Below are 19422 nucleotides of genomic sequence, written 5' to 3' on the forward strand. Positions count from 1 at the left end.
CATTTAGTTAAGTGATATACAAATGTCGGACGGTCATAAATGGGTTTACCAATGAAAGCAAAACGACCGTTGTCAAAAGAATCAGGTTTAGCGTGGGCTATAACAGTGCATGGGCCGCGAATCCAACTAACACATTTTGTTGAGTGGTGGAAGTGGAAACCATCCAACTAATCAGACCGAACTACACAAACTAATCTTCGAAATTTATACTAAAAGATTAAATATTCTACTCATTTACACGTTCAAAATTACTAACAATGATTGAAATCATAATAAAATAAAAGCTCAAAAATTTAGTCTTGTAACCTTAAAATTAAGGGATCCTTAACTTTACCACAATGAGTTTGGTATATTTTTATTATTTTACTCGTGCTTTTCCATATAACAACAGAACAGTTGCCGATCGATTTTCGAGTTTAAGCATCAACAGTAGTGTGGTGTGGATATTAAGAAAATTCATCAAGAAGACTATATAGATAAATGTCTTTTCATGTCTTTTCTACGATATCGTATTAAATTTCATTGTAATCTAACCCCAAAAAAAATATTATTAATGGTAAAACTGTTATATAGATAAATGATTTTACTCCAGCGTTTGGACTACTGTCGCTTTTGATAGTGATAGATAACAGATACAAATGTTGAACGCCACGTATTATATAGTCCTTTTTATTTATTTGAGATGACACGAATTAGTTGAGAGGAAATGGACCGACATTTTATTATCTCGACGATGATTCGGGATTCAACTAATTAAACAACGTTTTTTTTTGTTTTTTTTTTGGTCAAATTTTTTTTGTTTTCATTCTTTGATAACGCAGAGAGCTTCGGTCACTAAACAATCTACTCGATACCGTGTAGAGACGGGGTTGGTTTGGGCTGATAGTCGGGCTCAATAGTGTCAGTGAAGTGATAAGTTTCGGGGCTTGACGACGAATGCTAAAGCGTGTTGTTAGTGTCAGTAAGGTTTAACACTTTCTATAACATTTGATGAATAACTACTGTCCAGACAAATGATATAATTAAATGGTTTCGTAAATACTAGTACTAAATAGTTATGATGGGTTACAATAAGCTTAAGACATGTGCTAAACAATACATTCAAGTATATAACCATGCCATCTTACACGATTAACTATATGACATTCACTAGATATAAATTTTGATAATACAAAATAGAACTGTTTTTATATCATCGATCGTATTATAAATAAATGAAAATGTATGAATATATGTTATTTAAAAAATATTTCTATTGGATTTTCGTTTTCATATATTTAAGAAATGTATGTATGAATATGTACGTAAAACATGATCCAAACTATATAGTATTAGTTATGTCTTTCTTTTTTACATCAGTTATTGTCTTTTTCTTGCCTCCGAATTATTTAGCGAGATAGAAGACGAAAATTCCTTATATATGTATGTTGAAGATTCATACATTATCACACTTTAAATAGTCTAATGATCTAATCCCTTGAAAATTCAAATTGAACCTAAAGGATGTTGAAGACTTGTAAGTTATAGTATATCTGTATGAGATAGAAGACCAAAATTTATAATGTAGTAAATGAGAGTATTAATGACTATAAGTTAATGAGTAGCTACCATCAGACAGTATTTATAGTATTAATCGGCATCATGTTTGATGCGGCGATTAATAAATAAAATAAGATCCCAAAATGCGTTTACTTTGACTCTTACCCATGTGCAAATACCAACGCAACGGTTATTATTTAACTATTTTTGTTTTTAACTCATCCACAAGACCACAACGTCATTTTTAAGTATTGGGCAAGGAAAAATAAAATAAAAAAATCTTAAGTGGGTCAACACATGCGATACGAGTTGCGTTTGAGTGATTTCTTTTTGGATTAAAATCACAAAAAGGCATTTAATTAGGGATTTGATTGCTACTTGCGAATTCACGAGACATAAGTATCCAAGGAAGCGAAGAAGCAACGTACGTGAATTATTAATTAGCACCTTGATTCATGCCTTGTCAACTCCTCTAGAAGGTTTTCTCTTGTTAAGGGAACACATTTGGATCGGATATAGTCATATTCATATATATATACACTTTCAATCTTTTTAAATGGTCCTAATTAACCACCTAACTAAACCAATAAGACGAAACCACATGCAATTAGTTAAAACTATAAATCTTGAAATCACTTTTTTAAGTCTACACAGTCTTCTAATGTTCGATGGATATGTCAGATGTGTAAGACGTACAAAAATGACTTATATTATTCTCTTTGTTTTATTAAATAAATATTTTCTTGATGGGCTTTTATAATTCAAATTTCAAATATTTGACTATATGATATGTAATCCAATACAATATTCTAAAATAATGATTTTTGAGTACCATCGTTACCATTACGTGGTATATATAGTGGAAGACTGGTGACTCGGAACCCTGTGACTCGTGACCGGAGTGAAATTATTATTCTAAAACATTGATTGAGTGACTTGAGTCTATTAAATTTCTCGCTTTAACAAAAAAAAAAATCATTATACTAGTTTCTAATTAGTACTAGTATATTTTTATTATCATCCACTACGGTTTTTGAGATCCTAAACGTATCAAAGAAGCAACCCTAGGGCAGTCAAAAATTTAATATTTGTTTTTCTCTTTATCGTTCGGTGATACGAATCTACCTTTCCTATCACCTATATATGCATTTATTTTGAATCATAATTTCCATTTACATAATTTATTTTAAGTGCACAAACGAACCATCAAGATGTTTCGAAGGTGCCAGGTGAGCCAGGTGAGCCATTGGATTCGAGAAGGTGCCAGGTGGACAGTGTTGGTTGATGGAACACACAAGCCGACAAAAACAAAATAAGACACGTGTAATATAACTGGAGGAAAACGTAGGAAGGAGTAAAAATATACGCCACCATTGGCATTTGATGTCCCGCAACCCGACGCCAACACCGAGCCGCGCGTCTTCGTTCGGCCGACCCCTTTGATTGAGACCCTTTTATTTATTTATTTCAAAATCTCTTCAATTAACAAATCTTTGAGTTAATAGTAACAAATAATTAAAAAAAATAGTTACATCCATCTGGAGACATGACGCAGCTGGTGAGTGATATGATAATATCTCAAACCGGGAAATCATGAAATTATACAAGGTGGAATTTTTTTTTTTTTGTAAAAATGGGTTTACTAAAAAAAGGAGGGGGAAAACAAAATCATGGAAGCATGCAAAAGGAGAGCTAAGTTTGCAAGCAAATTATACGGGAGTGGGTCACCACTCACTGCTACTCTTCTTCTTCTATCTATATCTATCTCCCCCATGGGCATGGTACAAAACACCACACGTGCATGCTTCTTCTTCTTCTTTCCCTACTACAAAACACAAAAAACAATTATAGTTTTGCGAAGGCGAGGTAAATAAATTCAAAAAGGATAAAGCAATTTCTAGTATATAACAAAAATCAGTAATAAGGAAAAAAAAAAAAAAAGTAGGAACAAAAAGAGAAATTCAAATCTTGACTTTGTTACCTTTAGCTTTTTTTATATGTTTCCTTTAGTCATCCATCGGGATCACCGCTGTTTATAAAGAAAAGGATCCATGAAGCATGCAGGAGTTATATAAATCTGGTCCCTTAAACTTTGATCTATTCGGATTTGCTTTGGGTCCACGGATTTTTTAAAATAAATTAGTATTAAACTGCTAATCGTACTTATTAAAATTCTATATTCCCCCCCCCCCCCCTACATATCAATAATTGGTGCTACTAATCTTAACATAATTATAAGAAAGAAAAGAATTGTGTGATAAACCATTACATTGATTTAAACTAAGTGTTATCTTCATCTCCTTCTAAAATACTGTCTGTATATGACTGATGTTACCAAATTATTTCAAAGAACACGCATTCCATATATTAGAACTTTATAACATATATAACCAGAGTTTTAATTTCATTTACACTGAAAAACAAAAAGAAAGAATGTTTTCACCTCAGCTGCAGGCTTTTTATCAGATATTTTTGTTTTGCATAATTCCACATTCCAAAAGACAGAAAAACAAATAAAGGAGATGTGAACACGGTCCATTAAATTCGGCCTTTTCTAAATTTATATGATACTCTATATAGTAATATCTTAATTAATCATCCACCACTTTTAAAATTATTCTTTTTAAATTAAAAAACGCCGATAATTTTTCGATTCATACGTGCTTCTCTTTTTCCGAGATCAAAAGTAGTAGTGTGTGTGAGTGTCAATCACATTTTTCTTTTTTCTCTTTACAAATTTTACTGTTAATCCTTTGTGCCATTAACTATTTCATGTCACCGAAATAAAATAATAATACAAATTTCGATTACAAAATTGTATTTAGATCACGGACAACGGTCTCACCGCCCACACATGTCTCATGTCTTCTTCAGTCTTATCTATTACTATAACACTACTACATACGAAAACAATTCAAAACAATAATATAAGGGACAAGTGTTTTTAAAAAAAAGAAAAGACAAGTTTTTTTTTTTAATTTTGTGTGTTCTGTGTTCACATTAATAAACAAAAAAAGAAGGATTCCCCCATGCACACGACCCAACAACAACAGCCTCAAGAGTTGGCTCTTTTTTTAATTTTAATTTCGTTCTCTCCATTCACACACTAACTCGAATTTAAAAAAAAAAAGAAAAAAAGAACCGGTTTAACTATTGAACCAGTCAAAACCGGACGTATGAAAACGTCTACTGTCTTCTCTCACCTCATTCATTATTTAACACAGTATTGTGACAAAAAATATCAAAAATCCCTTCTTCAGTCTTATAAATTATCTCTTTCATCTCTTTACTCACTTCATTATCTCTCCCTCTTCTCTTTCTATATATCCTTCTTCTTGTTAACCCTAATAAAAGGATCGATCTTTTCTTTATTTTTATTTTTTTTATTTTTGTTTGGTTCGATCTCTGTTTTGCTGCGTTTTCTCTGTTTTCTTAACCGTGTTTGGTTCGATCGAAGAAGAATCGAAGAAGAATGGAGTTTACAGATTTCTCAAAGACGAGTTATTACTACCCGTCGTCGCAAGGGGTTTGGGATTTCGGAGATTTAGCGGCGGCGGAGAGGAACAACAACTCCTTAGGGTTTATGGAGTTATTAGGTTCTCAACCTCATCATCACGATTTCGCTACTACTACTGTTTCCCCTCATTCTCTCCTTATCGAAACGCCACAGACGCAGACGCAAACGCAGCTTTCGACGAAACTGTCTTCTCCTGTTTCAACCATCCTTCAAGCTCCTCCACCGTCTGATAAAGCGGCCTCAAAGGTGGAATCTTTTTGTTCGGATCAGTTCTCTATTAATCCACCGGCGACTCCTAACTCTTCCTCCATTTCTTCTGCTTCGAGCGAGGCCGTTAATGAAGAGAAACCAAAACGAGAGGACAACGAAGTAGAAGAAGAAGAGAAGAGTCATCATCATAATACTAAGAAACAGTGAGATTCATCTTCATTTTTGGTTCTCCCTCTCTTTCTCTTTGAAAGGGATCAATGTTATTATGAGCATAAGCTGTTCGGAGAAAAAGACAAAAAAAAAAAAAATGGTTTCCTAAAGTAAGTTTTTTTTTTTAATGTTCTTTATATGTGTGTGTGTGTGTGTGTGTGTGAACAGGTTGAAAGCAAAGAAGAATAATAATAAGAAGAGAGAGAGAGAGGCAAGAGTCGCATTCATGACAAAGAGTGAGGTTGATCATCTCGAAGATGGCTACCGCTGGCGCAAATATGGTCAAAAAGCTGTCAAAAACAGTCCTTTTCCCAGGTTCCTTTCCTTCTTCTTCATATCAAATACTATGATTTGCTTGGGTACATGCATTGTTAAGCCTTTTACTATCTTTAAGTTACTTTTTAACAATTCCCAAAGAAAAGAAAGTTTAATAGTAACTGTTAACCCAAAGTTTTATGAGGCTAATTTTTGTATAATGGTGTTTTGTTTTTGCAGGGGTTACTACCGATGCACAACGGCTTCATGTAACGTGAAGAAGAGAGTAGAGCGATCATTCAGAGATCCAAGCACTGTAGTTACGACCTACGAAGGTCAGCACACACACATTAGTCCACTCACGTCTCGTCCTATCTCCACTGGAGGTGGTTTCTACGGATCATCTGGAGCTGCTTCCAATCTCGGTAATGGTGGTTGCTTTGGCTTTCCTTTAGAGACTTCCACGTTAATCTCCCCTCAGTTCCAACAGCTTGTCCATTACCACCAACAACAACAGCAACAAGAACTCTTGTCTTGTTTTGGAGGAGTCGGCGAGTACCTTGATACCCACGGTAATGATGAGTTTGGTGATGATGACGATCGTGTGAAAAGGAGTCGAGGTTTGGTTAATAAAGATAATGGACTTCTTCAAGATGTTGTTCCATCTCATATGCTCAAGGAAGAGTAGTAGTATATATTGTAATTCACATCTAGGTTTTCTTAGAATGTATAATTGTCTAAAAGAAACGGATCTTTCCTTCTCGTGAAGGGGATATGTTTTCTTGTGGATCTACTAAAGATTTTTCACCATGGAATCATTACACAAAAACATGTACTAGTTTTCTTTAAAAATTGGTGGAATAGTTAACATGGGTTTGCAAATAGTATGATTAGCAAAAACTCTAAATTTTGTCTTTTTTTGTAAATTACCGATCATAGTCAGTATATAACAATGGTCGTCTTTTAAAAACCTCTGCTATGGGCATTGCATGAGCTCTATGCTCATAGCTAGCTTATATAGTTTATAGTTAGTGGCTAACTTTTTAAAAATCGAAAACTAATTTGATATACGGTTCTAATGCGTTCTAGGGTTTCAGGTTACTCTATCTCTACTCAAAGACAGAGTCAGTTAATGTTCTTTTTGGGATTTCTTTTGCCTCGCTTAAATTTTTTCTTGGAATCTGAAAATTTCATCTAGTTTTTATAAGCAACAAGATTAATTAAGTGAGACAACTTAAGAGGAAATTAATGCGAAATTAGAAGCATAAACCCAACAACTCCTACCTACTATCCTCTATGTTTTGATCCACCTTTCACGATTTCTTATTTATATATTTATTTTTTATTTACCCCTTTTGCTATTCGTGCTGTTTCATGATTACACTGCGGTGAAGAATAAGACGTATGCACTGTGTTATTGTCGTTGGCTATTTTCACTTATTTAAAAAAAAAAAAAAAAAATGAAAGAGATAAATCCTCTCTTTACAAGTTTTATTTTTACTAGGTACGATGTGGTGGAACGTGGAAGACTCGATAGTTTAAACGTGTTTAAATTAGATAGCCATTGTGTTACCTAAAGACGTTTTCAATTATTTTTTTGTAACAAATAATTTGTCTTGTTTTATGCTTTTGCTTTCTCTCATGGCAGGAACATAAACGACGGTCAAGACGTTATTTTTTTTCTTTCATATGCGCTTTTGTATCAACCATGCATCATTTACAAATTACACTATAAGCTACAAAATTTGTTTATTAGCAGCAGACTGTATCCGAAAAGAAAATCATAATGTAAAATGTAAAATTTAACATATTGTAAACTTTAATGCAAGTTCCTTTTTTTTTTTTTGTTTGGGTTACAAATTAACTAAATCATGAATTTGGGTTATATTTTCAATGGTGTGAAACAGAGCGAATATAATTTTTTGTTTTCCTTTTTTCTTTTTGTTACTTTTGCAGCCATGTGTGTGTGAGATAAAATGTTCTACATAACAGAACAAGGAAGCAAAAAACAATCTTATGAGGTAATATCACTTTTTTGTCTTTTTGTCTAGTGAGTGCATAGCAACGCCATTGGCTTTAGTATGTTTGTATTGACCTTTACGGTGAGTGATAATCCCAAACCGAAGAAGGTACATAATCATTGTCCCAAACAAAGCCACGAATGCAACCGAAAGCAAACGTACCAAAACACTCGATGGCTTAAAAGTAAATGACTAAAAGACAAACTTAGGAGTCCCATTGATTCAAAGAAAACAACTAACAATTTTGCTCATCAGTGACACAATGGTTTGTAGAAGTCCCCGAGTTTATTCCATTTTCAATACACAATTGTTGGATCTAAAAGACTTTTAAGCCCGTAAAAATAGCATTGACATTAAAATTTATCAAATAATTTGAGCTTGAAAAAATGAAGATTATTTTAACTTAGAGTTTTGAATCTCCTGTCAACATCTTTATACTTTAGTGAGATTTTTTTAATTTAATTTATTATTATTATTATTTTTTTTTTTGTATTTTTTTGAAATAGACGAATGCAAATAGAAAGGATAAGACTCTCTTGAGATGCAATATTAGTTTCCATAATTTAAGATTTGTAAAATTTTAAATTCCATAATCCTATAAGATTTTTAGATCATATAAGATATTTACAAATCAACTAACAAAGATTCTACAATTCCAAGTTTAAATAGGTTTTAAAGATATTATTTTCTCTTTTGTAGAATTAATATATATATAAACATCAACGAGTAATTAATTTATTAATCTACATTCAAGAAGAAAACTTTCATCAGTGTTATTTAACAAATTAATTTCTTCTTGAATCTTTGGATCTCTCTGCATTGTGAAAGACTCTTCTTGAGAGATTCATCAAATTGTCAGAGTTTCGTTAAGATGATAACTCGATTTTTCAAGAGAAGGACTGACTCTAAAACAACTCGCAAAATTAGCAGAATTCAGGTTTGCCTTGCCTTTTTTTTTGTTTGCACTCTTAGTTAGAGATATGCTAATTAATTAAGCCTTCTATTTTTATGAATATAGCATGTTATCGTTTTGGTATGAGTATATCTCTCTAAACCTTAGCTTTGATTTACAGGCTGCAGAGATGGAGATGAGATACAATACCGAAGTGAATCTTAGGAAGGGAACAGAAGAAGCACTAGCTAGAAAAAAGGAAGAAGTAGAGAAACTGAAGCTTCAAGTGGTAAATCTCAAAATCAAACATGAAAATATGTGTATCAAGGCTGATGACTTGGAGAGCAAGTACCAGAGCGAGCTGATTCTCAATAAATCTCTTATTAATAATACAGAAAAACAAGTGTGCGAGACAGTCAAACGTATAACTAACTTTTTGCAAGATAGCAATGCGAGTATAGAGAGGGACAATGCTCTCAAACTAGTCCATGAGATCACAAAAAAGCATGAGGATATGTGTATCAAGGCTAAGGAGTTCGAGAACAAGTACAAGAACAAGCTGATCCTCACGAAAGCTCTTACTAAAGAAAAAGAAGAGCTCGAGAAAGTCAAAGGTCTAATAATTGAATCTTATAAAATAAATGCGAGTGTGATGGAAAAAGAGAGGGACAACGCTCTCAAGCTAGTCGATGAGCTCACAACAACAAAGATAATAGAATCGTTTATTTGCCCTATCTCGCAGGCAAGTCCTCCTTACTAATCTCAATATCGTATACTAGTAACTAATATATATGTATATATGTTTGAACAATGTTTATGTGGTTTAATACATTCGCAGGAGGTTATGAAAGATCCACAATTAACAGCTGATGGATATACATACGAAGCAGAAGCTATTGCGAGCTGGTTTAACACAGGTCACAATACATCACCAATGACAAATCTCAAGCTTTCTCACACCAATCTTGTCCCTAACCGCGCTCTTGGGTCTGCGATTCAGGAGTTGGTTTGAGTCTTCTTGCTTTTCGATCCGGTTTAGTCGTCTATTTTAAAATTTTATTTGATTTATGGACATGACATGATAGTTATACAGGTTTGAAAAATACTATATTACTATTGTGTTAATTACTCGAAAACAAAAATATATACATAAAAAACAAAAAAAGAAGAGATAAACATGCATGAGATGGGCCGAGCTCCGTAATTAAACTGCAACTTAACTTAATAAAAAAAACCTAAACGGGCCTTGACGAATTACTTTAATAGAAGAGCACATTGAACCGAATACCGATTAAATTTATGTCATAACCGAATACCGATTAAATTGAACCGATGTATTGACTGGTTAAATTTTTAAGCCATATGAACCACAAAGAACCTTTGACGAATTACTCTAATTTATTTGTTATCTTTGACTCTAATCTTAGGTTTAAAGTCTTTTCTTTTCCGTATTACAAAAGCGATTTGGTATTTCTCGGAATATGAGAGATGATTCCGTTACGACGAAGATTTTATTATTAAACTCTTCGGTTAATTTGTACTAGTTGTTTTGATTTAATATTTTGAGACTTCGATTTTTTTTTCTTTTTCTTAAATCTTCAGTCGATTAGTCCTTTTGAATCGACAAGTTCATTTTTATTTTTAAATAACACATAGTATTACCGGATGAGATTTTCGACTGAAATTGTTCCACATGCACAAGCAATGTTTGATTTATATGCCTTTGTATTTTTTTGGCCAAAAGTACTAGTGGACATAATTGTTGTAACATAAAAAGTTCATGTGAATAACATTGTTGTGAATAAATGTATTTAATTACATAATCATTAGGAATTTTAATGTTTTATGAATAAAATTTATGATTTGTAGTGTAGTATTATTTTTAGATTTCATGTACACACTTTATTTGCATATATACTTGTAATATAATCGTGGTACACAAATAATGCAATTAGAGAACACAGCAATAAATCTATACTAATAAAATTATTACGACTAATCTAAAATAATAAAAAGTTAACGGTATAGAGCAGTTTTTATGTCTAACACTAGGGTTAAAATTAAAATTATATCACAAACCAAAGTTTGGCCTTGGGTTTACTATGATCTCACCACCAGAGTTTGAATCATCAAATTCTATAGTTGGACCTCCTACTTTACCACCAGAGAGAGATTGACAAATAAGAAAAGGGTTCAAAAGTTAGACAAAAAATTTATTAAGCTAAATTTAGGTCTCATCGTATTTATAAACATATAAAAAACTTAAAACTCATTTAATCTATATTAACATTTTTGAAGTACATTTTGTGTTATGCCCTTTTAGTTTTGTTTATTTAAGTAGTTATTTATAACATTAACCCTTAAAAAATTTCCAAAACTAACATTACTACAGATTTTGTTTCCTAAATATTTTATATTTTATTCCAACCAAATAAATAACAGCAATCTTAATGGAAAAAGAAACTATCATATATTTACTCACATATTCAGTTGTGTTTTGAAGATATTCTATATCTGAATCCTTCGCAAACAAAGAAAATAACAATTTGGTTCCCATTTTGTTTTCCAAAACCTGTGAGCTTTGATTCTTAACGTAAGAAAAACTTCGATTGACATTTATTTAAATATTATAATTAATATATATAAACTTAACAAAAATTTTAATTATTATGAATATGTAAAAATAAAAAAGTTTAAAATACTATATAATGTGGTTATATAGTAGATGAGTTATAAAAAGGACATGTTGGAATTAATAAAATATTATTAAATTTGTATTAACACGGGTTAAATCCTCATTTAATTATTTATCAACACTACTAATATTAGAATATTTGACATAAAATCAAATTAATTTAACTAAAATTGTGTAAAATAATTAAATCATTAGAAAAATATGACCTAATCACAACATATAAATTACTTATTATGTATTTAGATCTCTTATTTTTTGTTATAATAACTAAAAATCAAAATAGAATCTCAAACACTAAACAAAACAAACTAAATATAACAAACAAATGGTCATGAAATGTATTACGGGTTAAAAAAATAATATAAACATTTATCCGTACAACAATCGGAAAATTTAGTTATTTCTCTATTTACAAAACTTCTAATATTTAACAAATAGATACAACATAAATATAAATTATAATAAATAATTATATGTCCGCGGTGTACCGCGGGTTAAAATCTATTCTCTTTCAAAAATTAAAACAATTGTAAACTTTTTTTTTGGAAATTTCTCAAAAATGGAAATATATTTTCAGTTCGGTTACCTTGATGAGCGAAGTAAGACCAGCCTATGGTTGGACCTATTATCACCACACAAAACAAAAATAAGAAAAGGAAAGACAAGCTAGTAATGAACTAGGGGTTTAATCAAGAATCAGATTACATACCAGAGGCGTTAGTGGTTTGGTGAAGAACATAAGACGAGCTCGAATAAGTAAGAGTGAGGTCAATACATATGGTCAGGCTGGGCCGGACTAGCCCAATTGACACCTTTAGATAGAAGGGGTTCTAAAGAAGCTTATAAATCCAATACAAAAACAGTCTAACCACCTAAGAAACATAGCCTAACAGTATTTGGCTTAAGGTAAACGCATGGTGTCACATACTCTAGTAATCACTCTCCAGCTTCACCTTCCATTTCCAGAGTACAACCGGCCGCTTGAATCAATCACTATCAGTTTCCTCATTTTCCTCATTTTCCTCATCCTCCCCATCTGTTAAGTTTCCAAAATTGCATAATCTTGTGAGTTATACAACAAAAGAGACAACAAAACATGACATCTGAATGAGCAAACTACAATTGGATAAACGAGTACCGACCTGATAATGGTTCGCCAAATTTGTTGCAACGCATCACATAGACTGCTTCTCCCATCTGATCCAAGCTTGAATACTGGTGAAGTTCCCAAATGTTGTCTTCCTTGGGGACAGGCTTAAGAACACGAAGCCTCACTTGACCAACAACCTTGCTACGTTCTTCTACCCAGTTGAAATCCAAAGTTGCAGGAAGCTGAGACGATCCCATGAACAGCCACTGGCGAAAGGTTTCCCATGCAGAAAACTCAACATCGAACTTACCTGCAATGAGAGTCAAACAGTACTTATCTATATACATAACCATAACATGAGTATACAATATGGAAACTCAAAAGTGATAGAAACTATACTTGATAGCCAAGGAGGGATCTGTAACACATCTTTAGAGAGTTGAGGAACTCCAGGCTCCTTTGCAGCCTTGATCAAGTTGAAAATCTTGCCAGCAATGAGAGCAAATTCAGTAGTTGAAGAATAGACATACGACAACAAGAATGGGAGGGTGGACTGCGAATCTGAAGCAGCCATCTTTTGGCAGGACTCGTGACAATACTCGAATGGTCTAAAAGGGACTCGTCTACAGTTCCACCTTACACATTGATCTTCGTGTCTGCCAGTGAGCATGACGGGATGATCACTACGATCCATGACTTTCCTACCTGAAAACAACGCTAATAGCGAAGATTGATATAAGTAATGATTAGGCAAAGAAGAAATCAATGTCAATGATAATGGCTACGCTGGTTCAACAAGAGCAAGCAATCAGAGTGAAATTTCAAAAGAGAACACGTAATAACGGAACACCAAAGCAGCAGCATCTACAGAACATTGATATCTCTAAGCTATAAGAAACAGATCTTCAATACTATCATCTCGACGAGATGATGAATCCAAAACCTAAGATGAATCATAACATCCACAGAACATTGTTGAAAAATTACGATACCTAAAGAATCGGAGATATAACAACTAGGAAGAAGAACTGAGCAAATAACCTAATTTAAGCAGAAGCATCATATCATCCACAGAACATTGTTGAAAAATTACGATACCTAAAGATAATACTTTGAGAGAACCATCACATTATCAGAAGAAACAGATCCTAATTTATCATCATCAATCATCATTCGATTCTAAAACCTAAGATGAACCAGAAGAATCGGAGAAATTACAACTAGAATCGGAGAAGAGATCATAAGAATCATGCAACCTAGAAACCCTAACCGTTTTAGCAGCGGAGAAATCTTCAGCAGAGTCGAGATCAGTTCCTCCTCCTCTTTCGCTCTCACACTCTTTCTTCTTACTCTGCTCTCTCTATTTTTTTTTTTTGTTTCTTTCCTTTTTGTCGAGACTAGAGAGGGGAAGGTTCCAGAAAGCAGAAACCTTAATATCTCCATCACTTGTTTTGATGGGCCTTCATTTTAAAAGCCCATATCATTTTGATACACCTTAAGGTCTAAAAAGGCAAATGAAGGCCCAAAAGGTCTAAGGCCTTCGTTTCAATATTTTTATTATGCTACAATATCGGTTCCTTAATACTCTAGTTTAGTAAATTTATCATAGACAAATATAATAGTATGTAGAAGACTTAATAAGATCAGTTACATATATATAAAAAGAACTAATAACTAATTATGATATAAATGGTCATATAATATTACAGATTGCACAAGCTTCACTTGTATCAATATTCAATTATCGTTATACACAATTATTTTATCCTACTATATTAATTGGGAAGTACAAATATGAAACTAACCTTAAAATATGTAAAAAATTACATTCAATTGCCATTAGAAAAACTTAATTAAGATTGATTAATTAATTAAATATATATAATTAAATAAAAACGAAAATTGGGGACACATAAAATAAAATACATTGTAGGAAAGCTAAAAAAAAATCTATTAGAATCAGAACTAATTTGTACTTAAAAAATAAACAGCTAATATTCTAAAAATCTAATCGAATAAAATCTATATAACCACAAATTTTATCAAAAAACATTTCCAACATGGGTTAAAATTTTCAACAAACATTTTTAAAATATAAAAATTTTAATATATAAAAATTTTAATATAAGTAAACTGAATTTTTAATCACGAATCATTATAAATAACATAATAACAAAATAAATTATTACAAATTTTCACAAAAACAATTTAGCCCGCGATTTTCCGCGGGTTAGTACCTAGTTATAAAACAAATATAATTGCACACAAATAACAACACTTTTTCAGCTTCTTTTTGGCTCCAGTTTTCTGTACATTTCGTCGACTGATACCTGTATATTAGTATATTTAATGGAACGTTAACGGATTGAATAATTGCAAAAATTCAGCATTACTAATCTATACAAATTAAAATATATATATATATATATATATATATATATATATATATAATTTAGATAATTGAAACCTGATAATACTTGAGAAGATTGTTTCTCTTGTTCTTTAGCGTCGCAGTCACCAAGTCTCTTTCTATATCAAAAGGCTTTGTATCAACCGTCACCGCCTTTATGTACTCAAACCTGCTTAGCTATTTTTTTTTCACGTTGAAAGAATAAATTTATTATTTACTTGTTGTCATTCTTTAGTAGAAAATTTATAGAAGAATTTTTGAAAAACAATCATACAAACCTTGTTCTTCTCTGCCGTGGACTTCAGTTCTGAAATTATATGTTCTTGTATCTCCGAGAGAGAACAGAGTTCTTCGAATGGTTTAGTCAAACCGAGAACTTTTGCCCACCGGTTTAGGGTTTCTGGATTGGGAATAATCACAGCGACAAGCATAGATTTGAAGCTGTCTCCGTAAACCCATATCTGAGAAGAAAAATATGACAAAAATGATAATAATCAGACGGGTTTAAAGAGAACTGAAGTGAAAACTATAGAGAGCGATTGCTTTGTGGACAAGAAAGAGTTGAAACCCTTACATCTTGGACTATGGGGTTTTGTCCGTAGATGCTTTCCAAATGCTCGAGAGCAACATATTCTCCTTGAGAGAGTTTGATCAGATTCTTCTTACGATCAATGACCTTTAGTACTCCGTTTGGAAGAATCTCACCTATATCTCCTGTTGAAAACACCAAAAGCAATTCAAATTAAAACCAAAATCAAAACAATCGAAATCTCAACTTTGTTTGAATCAATCACCTGTATGGAACCATCCGTCTTTCATGACTTCTTCAGTGAGTTCAGGGTTCTTGTAATACCCAGAGAACAGACATTTTCCTCTTATACAGATCTCCCCTGAAGGATTTTCCCCTAGGGGGTCATAGCCCATCTCCGGCACCTCCTCAAGCCGTATCTCATTGTAAACTGCTGGAATTCCGACCGTCCCAAGCATACTCATGTCGTCAGGGTAACACAAAGAAGTTCCTCCAAGTGTCTCCGTTAGACCTAAAGCAAACAAAGCACGCAACATTGACTTTCCTTAAGAGTCAAGAAACAGAGTGTAAAACCCTAGAATGGGAAATTATATATACATATTTACCATAGCCTTGGAGGACGAAACAACAAGAAGTAACTCTCAAGAACTCTTCGATCTCAGGACTCAATGGTGCTCCTCCAGATACTAGCAACCGAATTCGACCTCCTAATTGGTTTTTAATCTTTAATCCAAGTAAGACAAAAGAAAAATTGTGAGCAAAGAATCCCATAAATGAAGCCTTACTTCAACTGTTTTAAACCTTTTTGAAAGCTATGAAGTCAGCCACGCGTGAAGCTTTACTGTGAGAATATCCACGATTCATCCACGCAAGTTTGCTGCATCATTAGTATAAATTTATTTGCGAGGGCATTGAAGTGAAAAAAAAAAACAGAGAGGAGACATTATATAGAGAACACACAAAACAGAGAGAAAACATAAAATAATGGAATTTGTTTGCTAGACGTAAGTCACGTAACGCTAGCTCTTATAAAATTCACTTTGCGGCATTATAAGTTTTATACTTAAAAATTAGAGAAGTAGTACATTTTTGTATAGAATTGTTTTATCTTTATTCATGAACATATATCAAAATCTAAAATTATACTCATTTACCGGAGTCCGTATACTCAGTTATAGTAGGCGTATATCGGTATATGTATGCATGCAAAAACTTATATATAAAATAAATATACGTCCATATCCATTAAATTTTAATTGGTTTTACCCCCAAAGGAATTAGTTTTAATGAAGTTCTTTACACAAAATCTATTTTTCACGTGTAAAATTTTTTAATCTACCAAATAACGGTAAAGCTTACTATTTATAGAGAGCATAGAAGATGAGTCTCCTTCTTGGGTTAAGCTCCTGAAGAGCCTTTTGAATACCCTCATGGATCCTCTCAAAGACTCTCGGAACTCCGGCTAGAAAAGTCGGTTTCAATTCTTGAATATCATCGTGTAATGCATTCAAATCCTAACACGGACAAAAAAACAACATCAATATAATCAAATTTTAGTTCATTATACCCATTTTATTTCCATAATTTGAGGATGGTTGTGAATCTTAAGAAATTTTATACTCCATGGTAATAGCCAACGGAAGCGCCTTTACGGAAGAAGTATTCCTCATTTGCACGGTCAAGAATATGAGCCAACGGCAAGAACGAGAGATAAACATCGTCATGAGTCATCTTATCATATACAAGTGAAAACAAGTGGAAAAAAAAAAGAATTAGTCGAAAGGAAATACATGATTAATCGGCATCGTTTAGTGACAATAAGTGAATATATGTATTGGCTAATGTATCGTTAGAGTGATTATAAGAAATTTTGTATGTTCATTGAAATGGTTATTATGTACTATAAATCTCTTTTGTTTATTTATTTATTTATATCTTTTATCGTAGTTTATAGTGTTTCTTAAATTGATTGAGAGTCACCTTGTCTTCGAACTGGTCCAAGCAGATATCCATCCCAATAACGCAAGTAGCGGCCGCTTCGTGGGTCAAAACCACACCTTTAGGTTCACCGCTTGTTCCGCTAGTGTACATTATGGTGCACACGTTAGACGGTTTAGGCGGGTTGATCTCTTCCGGCTTCTCTTGTCCCTGGTCAAAAAGTCAACGGTGAATTAGTCAAAAAATATAGTTTAACACTATTAACGTGGGTACCAAATTATGTGTATTAATCCTATGCGTCTAACGTAATGTATAATATTATCGTCACGTTGGTTTAACATGTGCGTATCATTTAACACCTCAAAGAATAGTCCGATTTTATACCATAGAACTGTATTAACGTAAAAAAAAAACAAAAATTACATAGAAGAGACGAACCAAATGGAGAAAATCAAGCCACGAGTATGCTTTGACTTCAATTTCTGAAGCCTTAACGCTCTGCTCTTCGCTCACATTAGTGAAAGAAACGATCGCTTTTAGGCGTTTTGCACTTTTGCAATCTGGCTCAATAAGCTAAAATTTTAAGAGCAGAACAAAAAAAAAAAATGACATTACTGGACATCTTTCAAATGTATAGATTAGTTGATGAAATTAATCTCAAAGATCTTAACTCCTTCAATTTTTGTGTTCTGGACAAACACAAAATCGATCTCCGCATGATTGACGATATAATCGACAGCTCCTGGACCTAAAAAGAACATCGGAAGGGAAAAAAATCTTTGAGTTACGTTCTAGAGTGTTAATTTGATTAATTTGAGTTACCAATGTATGCATGGTCACAAGAAAATAAAATGTAACTTACCCAGGGTATCATATAGAGGTACGCAGATTAGAGTGTGAGCCGCACAAGCCTACAAATTAAAAAAGATGTCTAGATAAGTAATTTGAATATAGAATCCTAAATCAGAAAAATTAATTAAAAGTAAGATGGACCTCCATTGCTATGATCCATTGAGGACAATTAGCTCCATAAATCCCCACTCGACAACCCTACGTATTTAGTACATAGACCATTATAGTTCCGTATAAAATATAAATTAAAAATAATAAGATATTTTGAGAAAATGTATATGCATTACAAGTTCAGCTCCGGCGGCTCGTAGCGCAGAGCCGATGTGAAGAACTTCTTCGTATACTTCCTTGTACGTTTTCCACATATACGGTCCAACCTACACCGATCCGTACAAGTACACGTATAAAACAACATATATCCAGTCGAAAACATGTTTTTGAGAAGAAAACAAATTCTGCAAAATTGTTTTTTTTTTCCTTTTTATTAAACGCTATATGATTTTTGTTTTTGTTTTTTAGTCACCTTCTCATCGACAATTTGACGCCATCCAAGCATGTTGTTACCAGGGAATTTCTCCACTGATTTACTAACAAAACCCAAAAGAAATCATTAACAATAATTATACAGAAATTAAGGGATACCATGCATAGGCTAGGATAGGATATAGTAAATTAATTAAACCTGAAAATGTCCCAAGTGGTCGTGATATCAGAATCACGAGGAGGAAAACCTTTCTCTGACAATATATTCCGGTACACCGGACCTACCGATGGCTTTCCATCTTCCCCTTTAACTCCTTCTTCCACCTTTGCCACAAAAGACTTCATTTTTTGCCTCTCTTTTATTTTATTTTTCTTTGAAGAGGATGCGATGACTGAAGATATATATTTAACATTCCGTAAAACTCTTAAGATTAGTGGACACTACGTAATCGTATAATAAGATTATACTAAACGGAATCGTTGAAACGAAGATATACATGTTGTAGTTTCTTTAGTTAATCAGTGACAGCTCTCTGCAGGTAGCTAGATGGAGTAATCCGAGATGAAAACTTGGGTTCGAATAGCGAATGGTAGAACATTAAATATTTTGAAAAAAGAGCGATTTTATAGAGTTATTATATACACGCTATGGGAATGAGTACTACTTGAACCAACCAAAATTTTCATATAACTTTAGTGAAGTTCTTCTAAAGCTTATATAATCCGAATCCGTAGAACATGTAGTTACGTGAATCGTCGTAGAGGTGAGATGTGATTTAAG

General features: G+C 32.8%; 3 protein-coding genes across 6 annotated transcripts; 1 reads left to right on the top strand and 2 right to left on the bottom strand.

Moving 5' to 3' along the window:
- Positions 1 to 4455: 4455 nt before the first annotated feature.
- LOC104784572 (WRKY transcription factor 23-like) lies at positions 4456 to 6613 on the top strand. The gene is made up of 3 exons (XM_010509610.3): positions 4456 to 5469; positions 5645 to 5791; positions 5972 to 6613. The coding sequence occupies exons 1-3, from the start codon at positions 5012 to 5014 to the stop codon at positions 6417 to 6419; spliced, it is 1053 nt and encodes a 350-aa protein (XP_010507912.1). The 5' UTR covers positions 4456 to 5011; the 3' UTR covers positions 6420 to 6613.
- Positions 6614 to 12009: 5396 nt separating this feature from the next.
- On the bottom strand, positions 12010 to 13837 carry LOC104784573 (uncharacterized). Of its 4 annotated transcripts, none has more exons than XM_010509611.2 (4): positions 13700 to 13837; positions 12829 to 13134; positions 12482 to 12739; positions 12010 to 12375 (listed from the first exon to the last, which is right to left on the bottom strand). In XM_010509611.2, the coding sequence occupies exons 2-4, from the start codon at positions 13121 to 13123 to the stop codon at positions 12326 to 12328; spliced, it is 603 nt and encodes a 200-aa protein (XP_010507913.1). In that variant the 5' UTR covers positions 13124 to 13134; positions 13700 to 13837; the 3' UTR covers positions 12010 to 12325. The 4 variants fall into 4 exon arrangements, with proteins under 4 accessions (XP_010507913.1, XP_087307831.1, XP_087307830.1 ...); XM_087451705.1 differs by having other exon boundaries at positions 13686 to 13822; XM_087451704.1 differs by having other exon boundaries at positions 12829 to 13146; positions 13686 to 13822.
- A 696-nt stretch (positions 13838 to 14533) lies between these two features.
- Positions 14534 to 19020, bottom strand: LOC104784574 (long chain acyl-CoA synthetase 1-like). Its single transcript, XM_010509613.2, has 17 exons — positions 18841 to 19020; positions 18682 to 18745; positions 18446 to 18535; positions 18300 to 18356; positions 18169 to 18217; positions 17978 to 18054; positions 17745 to 17879; positions 17349 to 17516; positions 16989 to 17099; positions 16728 to 16882; positions 16170 to 16245; positions 15974 to 16091; positions 15634 to 15879; positions 15414 to 15553; positions 15118 to 15300; positions 14897 to 15016; positions 14534 to 14759 (listed from the first exon to the last, which is right to left on the bottom strand). The coding sequence occupies exons 1-17, from the start codon at positions 18984 to 18986 to the stop codon at positions 14712 to 14714; spliced, it is 1983 nt and encodes a 660-aa protein (XP_010507915.1). The 5' UTR covers positions 18987 to 19020; the 3' UTR covers positions 14534 to 14711.
- Between the last annotated feature and the right edge of the window lie 402 nt (positions 19021 to 19422).

The sequence above is a fragment of the Camelina sativa genome, chromosome 5, assembly GCF_030686135.1.
Source record: "Camelina sativa cultivar CO46 ecotype springtype chromosome 5, ASM3068613v1".
In the NCBI taxonomy this organism is placed as follows: Eukaryota; Viridiplantae; Streptophyta; class Magnoliopsida; order Brassicales; family Brassicaceae; genus Camelina; species Camelina sativa.

Excerpts from the sequence above, each read along its gene's own strand:
- LOC104784572 (XM_010509610.3), top strand. The coding sequence starts at position 5,012 with ATGGAGTTTACAGATTTCTCAAAGACGAGTTATTACTACCCGTCGTCG. Across the intron at positions 5,470-5,644 it reads CATCATAATACTAAGAAACA|GTTGAAAGCAAAGAAGAATA; the intron begins GTGAGATTCATC and ends GTGTGTGAACAG. Across the intron at positions 5,792-5,971 it reads AAAAACAGTCCTTTTCCCAG|GGGTTACTACCGATGCACAA; the intron begins GTTCCTTTCCTT and ends TTGTTTTTGCAG.
- LOC104784573 (XM_010509611.2), bottom strand. The coding sequence starts at position 13,123 with ATGGATCGTAGTGATCATCCCGTCATGCTCACTGGCAGACACGAAGAT. Across the intron at positions 12,740-12,828 it reads GATCCCTCCTTGGCTATCAA|GTAAGTTCGATGTTGAGTTT; the intron begins GTATAGTTTCTA and ends CTCTCATTGCAG. Across the intron at positions 12,376-12,481 it reads ATTTGGCGAACCATTATCAG|ATGGGGAGGATGAGGAAAAT; the intron begins GTCGGTACTCGT and ends GAAACTTAACAG.
- LOC104784574 (XM_010509613.2), bottom strand. The coding sequence starts at position 18,986 with ATGAAGTCTTTTGTGGCAAAGGTGGAAGAAGGAGTTAAAGGGGAAGAT. Across the intron at positions 16,092-16,169 it reads ACTTCATAGCTTTCAAAAAG|ATTAAAAACCAATTAGGAGG; the intron begins GTTTAAAACAGT and ends CTTGGATTAAAG. Across the intron at positions 15,880-15,973 it reads TTTCGTCCTCCAAGGCTATG|GTCTAACGGAGACACTTGGA; the intron begins GTAAATATGTAT and ends TGTTTGCTTTAG.